Genomic DNA, 21,241 nt, shown 5'->3' on the forward strand with positions numbered 1-21,241 from the left:
GGGAGCATGCTCCTCCTGTCAAGTATCCTGTTGTTAAAAAAAAATCCTTTCCCAAGAGAGACCTAGCCGTCTCCATTCCTCATTTGTCATTAGTCAGTGTTAGGGTCCATGTCCTCGCTGCAGACAGACCTGGAAAGCAGGCATAGGGCTTTTTCTGCCTCTAGAGTGGTAAGTGGGATTTCCCAAAAAAGGTAACAATACCTGTTGGATGGGTAACTGTTTTCTGCCCGCTCTGTCCCCATCTTGACCCCCCACCTTCAGCTGTCTGCAGCATGAGCTGCTCCGTTTTCAGTGTTCTTTCAACACTCCAGATACACCCAGAGTAGCACCTGCTTCACATGGTTGTAAGTATTTATATGTTTGCCTACCCTTCAGCAACTTGTATGTAGAAATCCTGTTATATCATTATATTCTCAGTGCCTATATTGGTTCATGATAAATAAGTGTTAACTAGATGATAATGTTTAAGTATTTTAAAGTAGGGAAAAACTTGATTGAAAAATATATTTCAAACTCAAAGTAGGAACATGAAGTCTTTGAAGAACCATCAATGGTTAAAACACAGCATAAAGAATAGGAGATCTTGCAGCATCCCCGAAACAGCCAAAGCCTAACCATCTGCTTCATATCTCACTAAGCCCAGAGATGAGAAAAAAAATGTGAATTTTGATACCCCCTGGGAGTGGGATGAGGATCACATAGGATTTAGAGAATAGAACTTGCAAAGAAATGTCAATAATTTAGGCTTTCTCTTTTAAATTTAAGAAGGCAACCTGTCAAAATTTTCCTCTCTCTTAACAATGTAGTGAATGAAATGACTCCGTGTATTCATTTCAGTGGGCTTTTGAGAAAGGGCAGGTAAAAAGAAAATAGAGCATTCCCACTGCAATTTCAGAAAAGAACACAGATCTGCAAACCGTTTGTCTAATGATAATAAAACTCAAGGCAACCCTATTGAATGTACTGGTGTCATTCAATTGAAAAAAAAATATTTTTTGTCTCTTGCTAAATAAAGGAGAGGGTTTTTTATCCTGGTGGTTTAACTTGTTTCTTAGTTTCAAACAGGTTTCTTCAGAGTGCCTTATAATTTTCCATATCACTGCCCTGATAAAACAAGGAGCCTATCAATGTTTAAATGATCAAGGGAAAGAAAGTTCTTCTTGAAAATTAAATGTCAGATTGTTTTTGAAATGTTTACAGTGATACTTTTTCATTTGTTCATTATGATAGAAATGATAAATGAGCAACATTTCTTCCTGGGGATAATGTACTTCTTCAAATTTTCAATTTTGTCTTAGTTTTATATACGATGTTTTTGTAAGTAGGAATTGCCATTTGCAGCACTAAAGACATTTGGTGCTTAATAAGGCATAGGATGATTGCAAATTTGGTAGCCAATAGAAAGCATAAAAATATATAATTAACTATAATTTTTCCATAATAGAAAGATATATATTTTTTTGCATTTTATCATCGCATAAGAATATACACACTCACTTCCTCAATTCATGTATTTCCCATTGAAGGATGTCATTTATTTGAACATTTATGGTGAGTTTTTTATAAAACCCTATTACGTGCTTCTAGGCATTATTGCTGGCTTCAGTACTATGCAGATGCGTTTTGACTGTCATTTGACATCAAGGAGAAATAAAAGGCGTTTTATTTGAGTAGATAGTGTAGAAACTGATTTAGGAGAAAAAGGCCTTTAAATTAGTATGAAATACTTGGCAGCTTGCTTGTTTCTTGAACATTTAATCAGACTTACAGAAGTGATATGTGTTTGTGAGATGGGGACCCAGTATTAGTTTTCTATTGCTGTTGTAACTTAGTGGCTTAAATCAACACGTTTATTATCTTACAGTTCTGGAGGTCAGAAGCCTAAATGCTATCTGCAGGACTGAGTTATTTTGGAGGTTCTATGGGAGAATTCATTTTCTTGACTTTTCCAGCTTTGAGATGCTGCCCACATTCCTTGTCTCTTTGCTCTTTGCTCTTGGCATCTTCTGCAGATGGCACCAGGTTCTGCTTTTGTGTCCATGTCTTTGCTCCTCTGATTTCTCTGTTATAAGAACTCTTCTAATGCATTGGGCCCATTTGAATATTCCAGGCTACTTTCCTAGCCTCATGATTCTTAACTTAATCATATCTGCCCAGTCCCTTGTACTGTGTACATATTCTCAGGTTCTTGGAATGAGGATGTGGTCATTTTGGGGTTGCCATTATTCAATCCACTGCAGGACTCTTATTCAAACATTTGAATGGTCTCTCTTAATCAGCCTTAGCTTCAGTGATAACAGAGCACCAGACAGAGCTGTATACAAATTTTAAAGTACAAGAACATGTATACATATTGTATGTGAGCACATATGTCTATAATTTGGTTAATTAACTTTCTAAGTTATCAACCATGATTTAGCAAGACCCTGGGTATTATTAATTAAAAAATCATGTTATCATTGAAGTATGGTTACCCTTCATCACTAATTGCCCCTTTAATGTAAGCCTGGGTGGGTTTTTAATAATGGCTGAATTTAACATAGATAAATGATACCATATATAGTAATACTATTTTATAAGATAAAGTTCATTTTTAATACACCATGCATTTCATGAAGGAGATATATTCCTTGGTAAACTGAAACTGGCTGGTTTGACCACATTTTACCTAACTTCTCCCACAGTAGCCTCCCAAAATGTGAATAATTCAAATATGCTTTTGTATTGCTATTAAACATGATTTAAATGGTGAGTTTCATTTTATCTTACACTTAAAGTGATGATATTCTGAAAGAAATTATCTTTCAAAAAAATAAACACCTATCAATAAACATATTTGGCTAAGTTACCATTGTACAAGCAGCTATTATAAAAGTGTAATTTTCAGTGTTGTTAAGAGACTCTGGAGGATAACACAATCTCAAATTTGGTTTTTAGTGTTCATGGATGCTTTAATTTTATATGGTATAATCTTTACTACTCAGGGTATTTTATTTAACCATGGGAGAACTTAGTTTTATTTTGGTGATTAACTAAATAAGCTATTTATTATCCTGATAAAAATGCAGAACACACTTGTGTTTTTCTTTCCCCCCTCTCTAAAAACAATATATAATTTTTTACATAATTTTTTTCCCTATTGAAATCACCTTGTTAGGAGAAAATACGAAGGCTAGGAAGTACTCTCTGCCCTTCAGGAGTTCTTCATCCAGTAGCTATAATACACAGTAAAATAAAACGTGAGCTTTTTGGTGATTTGAGTAGAGGGTGATGGAACCAATGATGGAAAAGTGATTAAAGGAACTAAAATGTAATTAAAATTTAGAAAAGGACTAGACTTGTGTTATATGGGAAAGGGCACTCTAAGCAAAGGAATAAATAGTAAAGTCATAGAAATGCTATATTTAGGAAAGTGAATAGGACAGTATGGAGAACTAGAAATGTATGCTGAATGATGAAAAGATAGCAAAAGAAAGCACTGGAGCAAAATGTCTTTAACCATATTATGGGGGAAAAATTAAAGAGAATTCTAAAGAAGTTATTCTTCATCTACATTTGTACATTTTTTGAAGTAGGTGAATATAAAGAATAAAATAGGGTAATTCTTGGTGCTTGATAACTAACATCATTCATTTAATTATAGGAGCTTTATCAAAATTTGAAGATGAATTAGTAATATATTCTGTAGATCTCTACAAGAATTCTGTTCTGGTAATGAATTAATTGCCTGTTTATATATGAGAAGAAAGAGAATATAACCATATTTCTCTCTAAGCAGTTATAAATTATACTAGAGGCCCAGTGCATGAATATGTGCAAGAGGCCAGCCTGGTCCCAAAAGACAGATCGGGGCTGGGCCTGTTGGGAGGAGGAGAAGGTGAAAAGTTGGCCTGATGGCCTGCCCTGATCAGGCCTGATCAGGGCTGGGCCAGTTTGGGGGAGGAGCTATGGACGACTGGCCAGTGGGCCCTGCCCCTGATTGGGGTGGGGGGCCAATTTGGGGCAGGGCCAGCTGTGGGGAGGGGATGAGGATGGTGGGAAGGCTAGCTAACCTCTAAATCAGGTAGGGTGGCTGATTAGTGGTCAGCAGTTGGGGGAAGGGCCACAAGCTGATCTGGCCAGCCTCACTCCTGTGGAGGGCCAACCGGGGGCAGAACTGGCTGAGGGGAGGGGCCACAGGCTAATCTGGGTGGTGAGGGCTGATCAGGGGTAGTGACAGCTGATGGCCATGGGGAGGGGCTGTGGGAAAGTGGGGGGAGGGGCTGCAGGAGGTTGGCTGCCAGCTCCACTCCCTATTGGGGTAGGGTGTGGCAGTCAGGTCTGGGGCCAGCTGGGGGAGGAGCTGCAGGCTGATTTGAGTGGTGGGGGCCCACTGGGGGTGGGGCTGCCTGGGGGGAGGGGTTGCAAGCTTATCAGGGTGGATGAGCCAATTTGGGGTGGGGAGTTGGCTGGCTGCTCTGCCCTTAATCGTTTGGGAGTGGCTGATTAGGGGCAGGGCCACCTGAAGGGACAGGTTGTGGGAAGTTGGCTGGCCGGCCCCACCCCCTGATCTGGCCAGTTTGCTGGCTGTATATATAAATATATGGCCTGTTGCTAGGGAGAGGTAGCTGGGCGCTGCTACTTGACAACTTTGCCAGGTGCCCATAGTAACATTACCATTTCTTGGCTGGGCTGGGCTGGGCTGTGGACCACATTTTGTTCCAATGGGTCTCAACAGCCTCAGTTGCAATTTGGTGGGCTGTTGCTCCAGGATGATGGTGAGGCCTGTTTCCTGCTTGGGAAAGCTGAGTGTTGCTTTGTCAGTGTCAGGTCTTCACTGCCATTTCTCTGTAAATGGTAAGTGCACATCACAGCAGCTCCTGTGTTGAGTGTCTGCCCACCTGCCAATCAGGAGTGAGAATGAAAATTAACCCAAACAAGATGGCTGCAACCATGGAGTGAACAGGAAGCTTGGGTTTCCTTGGCAATAGAGGAAACCAAACTTCCTGTACACTCTGGCCAGACCAGGCCTTTGCTCCAGGCTATGAAGTTTTAATTATAGGAGATAAATAAATCCCAGATACCAGGGCCTCCTCTTAGGTCGCCAATTTACATGGCTGGCCTGCAACCCACCACAGGGCCCTCGCCCAGGCTGTGCCACACCCAAGGGAATGCCCACCCTAATCCAGGACACCCAAACCAGCTGGCCTACACCCATGTAGCAGACCTCTATCCTATCTAATAAAAGAGTAATATGCAAATTGATCATCACTCCAACACACAAGATGGCTGCCTCCATGTGGACACAAGATGGCCACCACAGGATAGCCAACAGGGAAGGGCAGTTGGGAGGGACCAGGCCTGCAAAGGAGGGCAGTTGGGGGTGATCAAGCCTGCAGGGGAGAGAAGTTAGGGGTGATCAAGCCTGCAGGAAAGGGCAGTTGGGGAGGAGGGCCCAGGCCTGCAGGGAAAGCAAATGGGGGGACAAGGCCTGCAGGGGAGGGCAGTTAGGGGTGACCAGGCCTGCATGGGAAGGCAGTTAGGGGATATCAGGCTGGCAGGGGAGCAGTTAAGCTTCAATCAAGCTGGAAGGGGAGTGGTTAGGGGGTGATTAGGCTGGCAGGCAGATGCAGTTAGGGGCAATTAGGAAGGCAGGCCAGTGAGCATTTGGTCCTTAGCAGTCCTTGTTTGTGAGAGGGCAGTTGGACATCCCTTGAGGGATCCTGGATTGGAGAGGGTGCAGCCAGGGCTGAGGGACATCTCCCCCTCATGCACGAATTTTGTGCACCAGACCTCTAATTATTTACATTTCCTTTAAATGTTCCTGTAGTGTTCTGTAATGCATTACTAGGCAGATAATTTGTTGATAAACTAACACTCTCATTAGTATTTAAATAGGACATAAAATGTCAGCTTCTAAGGGAAATAGCATATCATTATTATAAATTAATTATGGTAAAATACTCAAGGAACTGAAGACTACATAGTTATTCAATAGGACCCTATTGACAGATACTAGTTTTAGTGTTTGATTTTTATAGTTCTTTATCTTAAAGATCAAAATTAGCAATTCATCATAATATTACAAAGAAAAAAGTAAGTTAGCTAGTCTGTGGCAACTCAGGTATATTAAGTCTTTCAGCAAAGACTACTTATATCCTACTTCCAAAAATAATATACAAATGTTTATTAAAATAAGTAATTAGATGTTTCCTATAAGTGCAGCAGGGCTATCATATTAAGCTTTCTTGTGCCAGGATGAATCTAAACTCAGGTCACTCTATAGGCTATGATCATCCTAATCTTTTCATGTATTTTGGTTGTAAAGTCTGTTATTAAGAGATAGACATGCTTTGATCTTCTTCCTTTGGGATGTAAGTGAAACTGGCTGTACTTTCTTATAAGCTTCTTGTTTTAATTACAGTGTATAACATTACGTTTCACACAATAGGAAGACATTTAAAATAAGATTAGTTTGGCTATCTCAGAAGTATAGCATGAAGCATAAAATAGGATGAATGAAAAATACGCGCACACACACAATGTATTGAGCTTCTGATTCCAGGAACTAAATCCAGTGAATATATTTTAAGATAATCATCTTGAAATACTGAAAATCCATTCATTTGAATCCTATAATCAATGAATTTAAAAACTGACCAGAAAATTGAATATCTGGTTGGAAATATTTAGGTTGGTTGTAGGAAGCTATTCTTAATGGCTGTTTCTTAGAGGAATAATATAAACTTCTCCCAAAATTGCAACAATGGAAATTGTCTTTAAAACTTGAAACTTGCTTTGCACGCTCATAATATAGACTCAGTAGGTAAATCCCCATAGCTCTGTCTTACTTTTGGGGGGAAAATCGTTTTGAATCATGATGGATTAGTGATGGATACATATGAATATCTATTGAGGATGAGTAATTTATGTATTTTCCAAAGGGACTTCTTGGATTTTCCCAGGGGATTATTTTGTATCCATGGCCTAATGTAGGTGCACAATTTGACATTAATACAAAATAAAATGAACATTTTATTCAACTGTCAAATATATACTTTTCAATCTTAGCTGGATTCTCTGGCCTTAGAGAGAAATCATTCCCCAAATGTCTAGTTGATTCTGTTCCAGATCCCCATAGTAGTTATTCTAAATCTTTACCACTCTTTCCAATTTTACTCCCTCAATTTTCAAAAGTCTTGTTTTACAGTTCTTTGAGAAAACAAAACCATGCAAGAACATCTTAATTTTATTCCCTACCAGCTACCAGGTAATAATCTTTTTTTTTTTTAATCCTTTCTCTTGTTCCCAGTATTGTTTAGGTTCTTATTGCAGCCCCATAAGTTTTCCTTAGGAAAGGGCTCCACTGTCATGTCCTTCTTGAGCCCCTGGTCTCTCTCTCTCTCCTCAGCGGTCTCGTTACCTCAGCCTGAAAGCTTATGCCATCATTTCAGAACCCATCTTACTTGAAATTATTGAAATTTCACATATTTTTAATGAATCTCCTTTCCCCTTGCCATTCTCCTTTCTTATTTTTGGCTAAACTTTGTCTTCTCTGTCTCCTTTCTTGACCTATTCTCTCTCTCTCTCTCTACCTCCTCGGTCCCTCCCTCCCTCCTACTAACTTCCCACTTTAATTTCAGCTATACCTATTCCCATGTCTTCTTATAGCTTCAGTCCTGTTCTGTGGTTCCACTTTTGATGCTTCTCCTGAATTTCAGGCTTAAATATATCACTGTCTAATGCATGTTTATTCTTTTTAAACATATATATTTTTATTGATTTCAGAGAGGAACGGAGAGGGAAAGAGAGATAGAAACACCAATGATAAGAGAGAATCATTGATTGACTGCCTCTTGTACATCCTACACTGGGATCCAGCTCACAACCAAGGCATGTGCCCTGATTGGGGATCAGACTGTAACCTCCTGAACCACAGTGGACACTCAATCCCTGAACCACACTGACCAGGAAGTATATTTATACTTTAATGTCTCCCAAGTACATTAGACTCAGGATATTACAATAACAGTTGGCAGTAATACATTTCAAAACCTGAGTTCAGTATTTTGACATGTAATGAAATGGTGAACAAGGTATTTGACTTCAGTTTCCTCATCAAATACTGTCATAAAACTTCATTTCACCAACACACTCACCCACACAACCACCTCTCTCACCTGTCATTGCCATAACATCCTAGGTGATCTTCCCACTTCATTGTACTCTATTCTCAATGCAGTAGACAGAGTGAACCTTTAACAAAAAAAGTCACCTAGACTGTGTCTCTCTACTCAGAACCTTCCAATGGTTTCCCATCTTGGCTTTTAGCAAAACTCAAAACCTTCATGTGCCATCCTCAACCACTCTTCCCCGAATCCCTGACTTCAGGTTTTCATCCTGTCCCTTTTCCCCAGCACTCTGCCCTCCTCAGTCTTCCTTACTCTGCTGAGCTCCCTCTTGCTTCAAGTGCTTAGCACATGACTTTTAGCACATGGCCTTTTATTCAAATGGATGTCACTCTCCCTCCAAATGCCTTTGTTCAAATGTCACCTTCTCTGTGACAGATTCTCTAACATATGTGAAATTTATCTCCATCCTTCCGGTCTCCAATACTTAATCCCCATTTTGTCTTATTGTTCCCAGTAGGGCTTATTTCTAATATTCTATACAATTAACTCATTTAGTTTGTTTTGTTCCCCACTATAATGTGCCCCAGGATGACAAGAACTTCTGCTTTGCCCCCCAACCATTTTATCTGCAGGGCCTAGTAGTATAAGCTGAATAATAATTACTAAAAGAAGAAATAAATACACAGATTAAGGTATCAGAGGTGGGATTTTCTTTTTTTAGCTAAAAAGTACTATAAGTATATTAATTATTTCCTTTATTATCTATACTATTATTATTTTACACCCACAAGACTACACATTTAAACACACACACACACACACACACACACACGCACGCATGCACACACACAGAATATTTTTCTATGTCCTACTTTGTTTTGAGATACTGTCTAATCAGTTTATGAGGCTATTTACTGAGACATCTTTCAGATTTTCAACCATTTTATTCACCAATTTTAACTCTTACATTATGTGGAGCAGAATATTCGTTTTAGTTCCTACTATTTCAGCACAATCATTGTGAACTTGTCTCTAGATAATTACAATAGCCTACACATGAATTTGTACATATTTTATCATAAAAAATGAAAAGATTTTTAAAGTACTTTTTCATGGCTTAAAATGATCTACAAAATACTTTCTACAGAAATTAAGGTCCTTCATTACTGACCCTGACCCATGTTTTTGTGGTGCTATTTTCCAACACGATAAATTGTTCTTTATGGTTCATTTTATTTCTTTTTACTTCCAGTTAGTACTTATTGATTATTCACTGAGTCAGGCACTATGCAATGGCCTTTAGCAAGGTACTATCTCTTTCTCCCTTTCCTCATAGCAATTTGTTATACTTTGGGAGAAATGAAGAAAGAGAAAACTTGGCATTTGAGTTCATATAATACATCAAATGCACAGTAGCTATAGGTACATTGAAAATGTTTGTGGTTTTTTTTTTTGGGGGGGGGCAGACTTGGTTTATACATTTTGTCCTGGTATAATTATTACTAAATTTTTCTTTACTATCAGAACTAGTCCTTGCTTGCTGATAGACTATAGCATCTCATTATACGCAAAACTAGGGGCCCAGTGCATGAATTCATGCACCTTGAAAGGAACTATGGGCCATTAGGCTGTGGTGGGCACAGGACATGGTCTCAGCCCATCCTCTGCGCCCCTGCCCGGCCTCTCCTGCTGGGGCTCCAGTCCTCTGTCTGCAGAGAGCCTCACTCCCACTGCCACTGCTCCCACGCACTGACAGTGGAACAATTGAGGTGACACCAGCAGTGGGTGTGAGCAGTGGTTGAAGCTGACAGTGGGTGCAAGGGGCTGCCACCATGATTGCCTCTCAGGAGCAGGGGAGGTGGAGAAGTCCTCAGAGGCGATCAGGGCCAGTAGCTGCCACTTGCACCCACAGATGGCATGGAGTGATTGGGACCAATGCCAGGCACAGGCAGTGGTGCAAGCAGGGGCTCTGGTGCTGGCAGCAGGTTCGAGCACAAGGTGGGACCTTGGCACGCAGGAGCAAAGAATTTTCAGTAACAATCAGAGAGAGGTTTGCCCCGATGACAGCAACTGGTGCCCCAACTTGGTCTAATGCCCCCACTCACCTGCTCGACCATCCCACCTTGGCTAACTCCGGCCATGCTCCACACATGCCTCCTGGTGGTCATAGCACATCATAGTGACTGACTGTTCCCTTGTTCCGCCATTGAGTGTATTTACTTGTTACTTATTTGTAGGATAATTTGAAGTTTTACTCTGTTATGAACTATAGAAGTTATGGGATTTTCTAAACAACATTTAAGTTCCCCTCTCTTAGTATTGGAACACACTTATGCATATGGCATAATGTTTGGTGGAGAAAACCCAGGTTATATAACCTGAATGTCATCTCAATTTTAGTAAAAAAATTTTATTTGTCTAAAATACATTTTAATAGCTACTCTCTTAGCAATTTTTTCACATCCTTGTCAGGAGTTTCCTATATTTACTCTTCATTTATTCATATTCTTCCCATCTTAAAAGTTATGCTTACATTTTTTGATTCATCTCTATCTCTATCTATGTGTGATCTCTCCTTTTAGCAGATATATATATATATATATATATATATATAGATAGATAGATAGATAGATATATCTACATCTATCTATCTATATCTATATCTATCTATATATATACATATATATATATATATTATCATTTAGTTGGCAACTTTTTGTATACAAAGCACTTTTCTTTATTTCTGGATCTGTTGATATGATAGTCTGCTGGGTCCTTGAAGGCAAAGAATCTTTGATTCTTTAGCACTGAGTATAGGGCCAAATACAGAATATAGTCAAGAACTTAACTGTTTTATGTAAAAAACAGCAATATGATAGCAGTGGGATGGAGTTTGGCATTGATGGTAAATGTGTTGAAAAATATTATTGGATAAGATAATATTAATTTTCAGAAAATAACTCTGGTTTCTGCCAATGTCTATAGATTAAAGATATGTTGTGTGTTTGTAATGTGTATTTATTGAAAGTTATGTTGTGATGGGAGAAAAGACATTGAGGAAAGAAAGGAAAGGTATATCATATTTTAGCAAACCATTGCATGGAAGATCAGCATCCTTTTATAATTGCTAAGGTAAAAGTACCAATTAAGTTATGGCCCAATGTTTTCATATCACTTATAAATTTCATTTGATATATATTGAAATACCTATTTATTTATGGATTTTAAAAATATTTGAATCATTACTGAGTATACATAACAAAAGTGTAAGTGGTATCAAAGGACTAACATGTTCTCAGTACTCCATTACATTCGAAGGTCATTAATTGTAAGACATGTTTATTTTCCATTTAAAATATAAAAATTAAATATTTTCATTGAATTTATTTATAGTGTATAAGAAAGTATATTGCAAAGAAACAATATCTGATGAGTTTGCTAGCATATAAAGAAGGCCCTAAATATTCTAAAACATAAAGGGAAAATAATGGGCATTTTGGATGTGGTTGCAGAAATCTGAGTTAAGCAAGTGTACTTCATGGAAGTGTACACTCACTTTTGCTGTTCAGCAGCCAGAGCTGTCACCTGAGAAGTTTTAGCAAAATGGACAAGAAAATATGAGATTGGGCATCTAATTAATGTACAGACATGAATCTGCGGCATTAGTATGGAAAGTTAAGAACTAAACATGCAAAAATGTGGTTTAGGTACACTACTGTTTATTATAGTCTCCCCCTCCCTCCCCTCCCCGGAGCAAAGGAGGAATAAAAATGTCTGTGTTCAAAATGTCAACATCTATAAAACTCACTTGCTGAGATTCTATGTGCCTTATCCAGTCTGACAAAACCACTAGTCATAAACATAAACAGAATTCGTAACAATTTCCAGAACAGACTGTGTGAGACTGCATCAAAGTCAATTCTCTCAGTTAGGTGGACTTGAGCTGAGTGGCTGTAATTAAGAAAATTATTGGCTTAAGCTTTGCAGCTGAACAGAAAATGTGGCTCGCATTCATGTACCTTTCATGTATTGCTTTCTCACATTTCATCTTTGTACTGCTCTTGTGTTCATGTTCAGATCAGTCATATTTTATTTGAAACATTTTCATTTTCAGATCAGCAGTCCTGTGATCCTGGTGAATTTCTTTGCCACGATCATGTGACTTGTGTCTCCCAGAGCTGGCTGTGTGATGGGGACCCTGACTGCCCTGATGATTCAGACGAGTCTTTAGATACCTGTGAGTAGAAAGGTTTTCCTGCCATTCAGATTTCCCTTACATGTGCAACAAAATGTCAGCGGTTTTCACGGATGACTGATGTTGTAGTTGATTTTTTTCCCCCACCTAGTCTGAGAAACGCAAAACTTTTCATTTATGTTTTTTTTTAAATGACTATGTGAGTGAAAGCATAAAATGCAATTTTATAGCGTGAACTGACTTATGAAGGAAAGAAGATGCAAGGTTAATTATTTCGAAGTGATTGTGTTTCTGCTAGAGGAAAATGACTTACAGAGGAAAATAATCCTTTAAGACACAGCACTACAAGGGAATAAGACCCTCTCCAAAAATTTATCTCACACACTGAGCCAGAGGAACACATAGGCATGAAAAGAGGAAAAATAGATGAATAAAAATGAAGTCTAATGTAGAAATCAAGTGTGTAAGTCCATACAAAGAAATATTATTTGGCAATAAAAAGAAGGAAATACTCATACATGACACATTTTTAAAAATCTAAGGGGAAGGAGCCAGTCACAGAAGACCACATGTGGTATGATTTCATTCATGTGAAATATCCCAAATTGGCAAATATAAAGACATAGAGAATAGATGAGAGTTGTGGTGGAAGGCATTAAGGACTGACTGTTAATGAGCATGGGATCTCTTTTTGGTAAGATTCAAATATGCTAAAATGGGATTGCAGTTATGGTTGCACAGGTATGTTCATATATTTTAAAATATTGAATTTTACATACTAAAATGATTGAATTGTATGTTAATTTTATCTTTATCAAGTTGTTTAAAAACGGAAATATATCTCAGTATTATGCCTAGGGGTATAGATGGCACAATAAAGTGAAAAGAAAACAATAGTAAGCACTTTGACCACATGAAATAATATTATATATATATGATTATTAAGTCATATTATTTATGATTATGAATAAATCATATCATGATTATATAAACACTCTGACCATATGAAATCATATTATATATGATTAATATTATATGTATATGTATATGTATATGTATATGTATATGTATATTTAAGCTTTACCCTTTCCTTTTTAAGTATCATCTACGAGTTCTTTCCTCATTAGCTGGAAGGATTTTCATAGCATAATCAGAATAAAAGGAAAATTATCGAATGTTGGTACTGGAGTGTTGCATTTCTGTCCTGATCCTCCCAACAAATTCCTGATAAGGAAAAAAAAACCTACAGAAACATGAGATATATGTTTGCTATCCATATGCGGGAAAGCCAGGTTGAAGGTGAAATGCCATGGAACTGTGTACTTGGCACAGTGCAAAAACAGTTGAGAAAAAAATGACTGGACATCTTACCTAGGTGATGCTGATGAGGAATAGAGAATGAGGTGTTCCCTTTGTGCTCCAGAGTGAGATGAGTAGGAGAATGAGACTGGAGAGGATTTGTGGTATAGAACAGGGGCAGGAATCTGGATGGTCAAAACTAAAGCCCTGAGAGAGAAAACCTTGTAGTAAATGTCAAACTGTGTAAATGCCAAATACTCTGTTATCCCTCCCTTGCTGAATTCCTGCTTCTAGAACATGGCTAATACCCAGCAAGGCCACATCAGTGGACCAGAGTTATGTTTGACAGCTGACTAATTGGACATTTGCTCTGAATGGTCAGTGTCTCCACCACAATGTTCCTTAAATATTTTGGATATCTACCCTGCCTATAAAATAGACATCACCTTGGTTTTGGAAAAGGTGGGTCCCTCAATTCAGAGATTAGGGGCTTCAGCAGACTGAGGCCTCAAATTAGAAATCACATGTGGGTTAATAAAAAAAATATATATTTTTTCTGCTTATTTTTAAAAATGAAATCCTTACCTACTCAAGACATTTTTATCAGTTTTTAAGTATATAGCTATTTTCTTCTCCAATAACATTTGATGAGTTAGATTTAAAAGTATTTCTTTATGTCGGGCATTCTGTTCTATCCTCAGACATCAAAATTGCTGAAAATCCTTAAAGAAAATACTAAAACTATTGTTATATCAATGTAGCCATATATCAAAGACAGAGAAAAAACTATTTTCTACCGGGGCATTTAATATGGACAACATATTTGGATCTACATGTAATTAGCCCGTTTCCAATCAATGGTTTCAGATAATACCAATTGAAATCTAGACAAGCATAGAAAAAAAAACCTTTATAAAACATATAAGATTTTTGAATTTTAAATTTCTCAACCCAGATGTTCACAATTACCATTTTTCTAATCATAGGGCTTTATAATGTGTTGTTTTACATCATTCATATTCACTGATATGCATAAAATAATTGCAAAATTTTATGATATTAATATTCAATGTGAAAGATAAATACTAAAAATCTAAAACCATGAAGACTGTTTATTAGGAAGGGTGATGTTGTGCTCAGAATATGAGCAAATGTATGTTGTACATTTTGGTTGGAAGTATGTGTATCTACAAAATATTAGATTAAAACAGTTGAAGCAATACACTTATTTTTCCTAAATCCATTTAGCCTTCAAAATTATAAGGAAACCAATAAAATATGTAATTTATTATGACATTGTAAAAGCTCTGAAATGATGACAAAATTCTCATAGAAAAAAAGGGGATATTGTCAAGAATATTGTCAAAAGAAAAGCTTTGGTTGTGAAATGCTGATGACTGGAATGCTTAGAAAATAAATCTGTATACAGAAAAACCAAGATGAGGTTTCTAAAATATGAAAACAGATAACTTTCATAATTTATATTTCTACCATTGGATATGAGAAAGTATTCTTTAGCCTTATATTAGAAATGAAAGTCTAGATTTCTCCACATTTTTTGAAGTAATTTCAAGTGTCTAAATAAATGGCTAATCATCTTCAAACCCTATGAGGACATGAGAATAGAAAATCAGGGAAAAAACCATCCCTCAAATCAGGGCTTTCAGTTTGGTTGTTAGTCTCGAGTTGTGTGTGACAAGAATTAAAATGGAAAGTGGGGACATTTATTTGTGAAATGAAGGCTTGGGACCACCTGTGGCTGGAAAATTTTCTTGAAAGACACTTTTGTTCAACATTTAATTCCTTCTAAGATTTTTCTGTTGAATGCTTAATGATACTTCCTTTCTAACAATCAGCTCCAGCTGATGTATGATATTTTCTGGGAAATTGAATTGAATGTACTTAAAACTGATTCTTTTTAAGCCAGAACTGCATTGGTGCTGCTATGTCTCCTTCCTTCCTATTACCCTATCCTACTCCCCAGTCAGAAAATTATTTAGCGGGTACATTAATTATAGATCATATTTTCGATAGATGACTCACTGGCCAACAAAGGAGAATAAAAATGGCCTTATAAGAGGATAATTGCAACTTGGAAAGCTGTGATAATTTGCACACTGACTCCGCCCTGTCAATCTGCAGGAATTAGCAAACTTTTTCTATAAGGAACCAGATGGTAAATATTTTAGATTTCATGAATCGATGTGATCTCTGTTGACTATTATTCTTGTTTATTAAATGCTTCAAAATAGAATGCACATTCTTAGCTTATGGTCTATACAAAAACAAGCCGGAGGACAGAGTTGACTGGCTGTAGTTTGATAATCCCTGCTGTAATGTCATTGCTGAACTATTTCCACTGTGAAATTATAAGCATGGGTCTGTGCCCATGTGGAGTCACCACAGGGAACAAAATAATGCCTCATAGTGGAAGCACATGGCATAGAGCTGTGTGTACCCACTACCATATAGTGCCAGACTCAGGCCAGATGGTATTTTCTGCAAAAGGTAGGTTTATTCTTCTATTTTAGTAGGTTTATTGTCCTTATTGGTTAGGATTACACTTGAACATATGGAAAAGAAATGGTAGCTTAACCAAATAGGGGTTTATTTTTTTTTCACATAAAAAATAATAAGGTGGAAAATTCAGGATCAATATGTCAACTCTCGAATGGTACCAACTTTATCTTTCTGCTCTGCAGTCCTCAGCATAGAATTGTCAGTCTTACAGCCACAGTATCAATGCTCTACCTCTGCCAGTAGATGATTCCATTTTAGGCAAAAAGAAGGGGAAAAGTAAAGGAAAAAGGCAAGTGCTAGCTGATTTCTGTTTCACAGAAAAGCAGTAACTTTCACAGAAACCAGTGTTAGGATGTGCTGCTGATATTCTGCTTCACCAGAACTGATCAGATGAAGTATCGGGCAATGCAGGTGGCTCTGCTAGTTTAGACAAGGGGAGAATAGATATTGGGAAGGCAGAGGCACCAGGTAGCATATGTGACAGTGTCCCTTCACTCTCTTTTCTTCTCCATCCACTACATAGGAGGTGGCACCCTAGTATATGACCAGGGCTTCTGCATCTCGACTACTGGTCTCTAAGTCACATTCCTTCTCAAATATCCTTTCTCCTTGGCAGCTAACTTAACCCTTACAGGACCCCATGACCTCATTTGTACAATGGACATGATAAGGAGGAAATTTCCTTTTAAACTTTCTTTCTTGTCAGAGGTCAGAAACATAAAGCAAAATTCAGGTGGGAGATTATTAGTAAATAGAGATTGCTCTTTAAACACATGTGGTAGAATAGAACACTGAGAGTAGACTACAGGAACAATAAAGTGAAGTGTGGTCCTTGTTTGCAAGTAGTAGTGATTTAGAGGTCGCTGTTCGATGAACTAATACAGGAGAACCCAAAGCAGAGCTTCTTTGTCAGGTGGAGAGGCTGAAATGATCTTACACATTAAAATAGAAGCATATGAGTCACCCGAGGGCATTTTGTGTCTCCTTCAGTTCTTTTTGTTTTGCTCTTCATTTTACGCCGGTGAGGCTCTTTATTTTAGCAGCAGAGAGAATAAAACACTGACCCATCTTTAATAATAAAAAGGCTCCCACTTAAGAGTTGCTAGGAAGGGTGACCTGAAGGTGGGGGAAAGTACAATTGTGAACTATATGGGCCTGACTGATTTCCCTAACACAGTGGGACTGTGATGGGGGAAGGTCTCGTTTCCCTTTATTCGGCCCAACAATGTGCTCATGCATCGCTGCAGTTTGCCTCTGCAGTTTTAAGAAAGGCTGATTGGAGGTGTAGGTGATAAAACTGAGTTCCAAGTTTGACACACAATTCATTTTAAATTGCAATAATCATACTGAGACTAAGTTTCATAGCCTGATAAATCACAAGCAAAAAGAAAAACTGTCATCTGTGTTTTCTAAATTAAAAATATGTTAATTATATAAAATGATAAATATATTAAATTAAAAATAATCATAAATTAAAACTAAAAAAAGAAGCAAAGCAGGACCAGCAATTCAAAAGGCCTAGCTCTTTACTCAAAAAGTCACAGCTGTTTGGTTTTCTGATACAAGACAGGCCACAGGATAAAAAGGGACCATACTGCTTAGCCTGTGCTGGAAATTGCAGGGAATAAGAAGTTGGAAATCGTGTAAAATAAAGAGGGCAAAATAAAATGAAAGGCTTCCAGAGACCACTCTAGTAAAATCTCCTTGGCTTAAGGGATGATGCACTGTAAACAAGTGCTCTTGCAGAGCTGTAGGGACACACTGAAGGTTGAACAAGGAGTCTTCTCAGGAACTGTCCAATCCAGCATTTGGGGATGGGGATGAAGGCTTCTTACCTTTCTTGGGTGAGCACATTTCTTCCAGGAGGATGTTTCATTCCTTATAGTCCGTGTATACAATTTACATTTGACTTTCCAGAAGGGCTTCTAAAATGACATATTTTGCTAAATTAAGCTCTAAAATATGCTGTGTTCCAAGAACTTATTTTAATGGCAATGTCTTTCTTTTTTTCTCCCTTCCCTCACATCTTCCATCATCCTTCCCTGAAAGCAGAATATAAAGCCCTACTGTAACATGACTACAGAATTTTTAGTAGTATGAAGAGTGTCATCTTTCTACTAATTTATATCTTGGCCCTGTTTAGATTCAGGCAGTATAACTGACTTTGGGTTGAATTTTTAAATTAAAATCTTTGTAACATTATCTTTCTTAATTTTCAGTATAGGGAAAATTGCTAAAAAAAAAAAAAAAAAAAAAAAAAAAAAGTTAATGAGAGAATGGGTAAAAATAGGTAGTAGGTTGGAGAATACCAGTGAATGTGGCTTATAGCAACTCACTCAGCCTACAGGGTTTCTTTCTTTCTTTCTTTCTTTCTTTCTTTCTTTCTTTCTTTCTTTTTTTCTTTCTTTCTTTCTTTTTTTCTTTCTCAACCCACTCAGCCTACAAGGTCTCTCTCTCTCTCTCTCTCTCTCTCTCTCTCTCTCTCTCTCTCTCTCTCTCTCTCTCTCTTTCTTTTTCTGAAAAAAAAAAAAAAAGACTTGTGAGGGAAGGGTCAACCTTAAAAGCTTGGTTGAAGAGGGGAGATCTCTTAACTAGTTACTCAATTGCAAAGAATAAAGTAAACAAGTAAACAATTATTTCTCAACATTTCTGATGGAGTGACCAAGATAAAAATAATTATTAATGTAAAGAACTTTCCTAGAATTCAACTTACAATCAGTGATCTGATTGGCTGCCTAGGAAGTACTCAGAAATGGCCAGTATTTGCTTCCACTTTAGATTTACTTCCATGATAAACTGGACCTGGGCACCCCAACATGAGTCACATCCTTTGTGATGAGGATTTGCACTACCAGGTTCTTAGTAAAATTTACTTCAATATAAATTTTTGCTTCTAACTTTCATTCTCTGTTTTTTTAATAGTAATAGTTTGGTTTATAGGGTACTTGTAGATGCTAGGAGCTGAAATAGGTTCAGCACATCTAATCTCCACATGAAGAAAATCAAACATAAAAAAACAAGTATAATGAGGCAAAGCAACTGACCTAAAGACACAAAATTAATGAATCTGAGAACTGTAACTGGGATTAACATTCTCTTGACTTACACCCCATTTTGGTTCACTGTCTCGTGTGTGGGTGTGTGTGACTCCCAAAAATAAAGTTCCAAACCCCTTTTGTAGTGATTATATCTCACCATTTATCAACACAATAAAACAATCAAGAATCAAAAATACAATTTCTAACTAAACTGCTAAATTTAAAATAAAATGTAGAGGTGTATCTACAAACTCAGCTTGACAATTGCATCTATATGGCCTCAAGAGCTGGCATGCATGCACATTTGCATACAATACAAACACACATGCACACACACCATAATATATTTTTTAATAACAGAAAGGTGCTCTGTTTACTTGATATATACGTGGTTTCTATTTTTCTGTGAGAGTATTGAAAATGGTAGATTATGATTAGTAGGAAAAAATAATATACAGCAAGTATACATGGTAGTCTGCTTGCTTAATTTTCAAAAAGACAACCTAATACAAGAGATGAACATCTGTATCAAAACAATTAAGATCGCCTTCTGCTTATCAAAAAATTTTTTAGCTCTTTTTAATTTACATGCAACAAACCACTGATCAATTAGCTTTACTTTTAATATTCAATAATAACCTAAAAAGCAGTTATATAAATCTTTTGGAAAATCTATAAATACTTAATTACATTTAAATCAAGGCCCCACTGTCAGGTTTTTGCTCAAAACAGAACTTTTACAATGAACAAGTCCATGACAGAAATACTGAAGGGCCCTAAAGAGAATATTTCCAGATTCTGATAAGATAATTCTTCCTGACACAATTATATGCACTTTCTCAAACAGAGAATGTTCCTTGCATATTGAACAAAGCCTGACTTTGAATTTTTGAGGTATCATTTCCCAAGAACTATGCTTTTAACTGGTCAGAGAACTTTATTTTGCTGGTAATATGATACCATAAAGTACTTATACACTTTAAAAATATATTTGGGATGATAATAAATGTATATAAAGGAAATGTTTTATATCTTTCTTGAGAATATAGACTATTTCCTAAGCTTCTTTTTATTCTCTTACTCTTAGTATATGCTGCAATACACATTGTAAATCTACAATGGTTAACAAACTGGTTAATCTACAAATTTAAAGTACTATGACAGTTTGATTTTTTTTTAAAAAAGTTTATTCAGAGAAATTTACACTCAAATAGCTGATTAGGGTAGATTTGATAGGACGCGAGCCTTCCAATATGAGTGGATTTTAATCAGGCTTGACAGAAAAAATAAAACACAAAACAACACAAAAATCTTCACTTGGTGTTTTATTTAATTTGAGTTTTGTAATTAGGTGAAATTTAGGAGTTTAGGTTTTATAAAATGTGAGCATTTGTCTTGATAAAATAATTGGAATCAATACTCTCAATTTGCCTCATTTCAGAGATGCATCAATGGTAAAATGCATCCATGAGTGCTATACCAATAGTCAAGATAAGGGCTTACTTTCTTCCAGACTCAAATATTAATTCCAAGGATTGGAATAAATATAGAAGGGTGATGATTCAATCTAAAAATTATACTCTTTCATTTTGTCTGCTTAAATACTTGTATTCATACCATTTTCATCCTATTTATCCTGATGGCACTTGTGCTAAACATGACTTCTGTTATAACATTTTTCTTTGAGTCATTATGCTATTGAAATATTAAATCTTTATTATCTATGGCCTTGTTTCTCTCCCCTCCCACCCTAACCTGCTTCTCTCTCTTATTTTAAATATCTTAATTCTAATAGTATTCTTTGTACTCTCGTTTCTTCTTTTTGTGTGTTTTGTTTGGTTAATCTTCACCTGAGGATATTTTTTTCCATTGATTTTTATAGACAGTGGAAGGGAGGGGGGGATAGAGAGAGAGAAACACTGATGTGAGAGAGACACATCAACTGGTTACCTCCTGCATGGGTCCAACTGGGGCATGTGATCTAGCCTGAAATCCACGTGTATGCCCTTAACTGGAAGCAAACCTGAGACTCTTCAGTCCACAAGCTGATGATCCAACCACTGAGCAAAACTGGCTAG

The 21,241-nt window shown here is 37.1% G+C and overlaps 1 protein-coding gene across 1 annotated transcript in view; it reads left to right on the forward strand.

Annotated features, from left to right (window-relative positions):
* LRP1B (LDL receptor related protein 1B) overlaps positions 1-21,241 on the forward strand; it is a 1,573,107-nt gene that overhangs the window by 305,416 nt on the left and 1,246,450 nt on the right. The window contains exon 2 of the mRNA XM_036421500.2: positions 12,226-12,348. Within this exon, the coding sequence (XP_036277393.2) occupies positions 12,226-12,348 (123 nt within the window). The remainder of the gene's footprint in view (positions 1-12,225; positions 12,349-21,241) is intronic.

This window comes from Pipistrellus kuhlii, unplaced genomic scaffold (genome assembly GCF_014108245.1).
Source record: "Pipistrellus kuhlii isolate mPipKuh1 unplaced genomic scaffold, mPipKuh1.p scaffold_m20_p_7, whole genome shotgun sequence".
NCBI classification, from domain to species: domain Eukaryota; kingdom Metazoa; phylum Chordata; class Mammalia; order Chiroptera; family Vespertilionidae; genus Pipistrellus; species Pipistrellus kuhlii.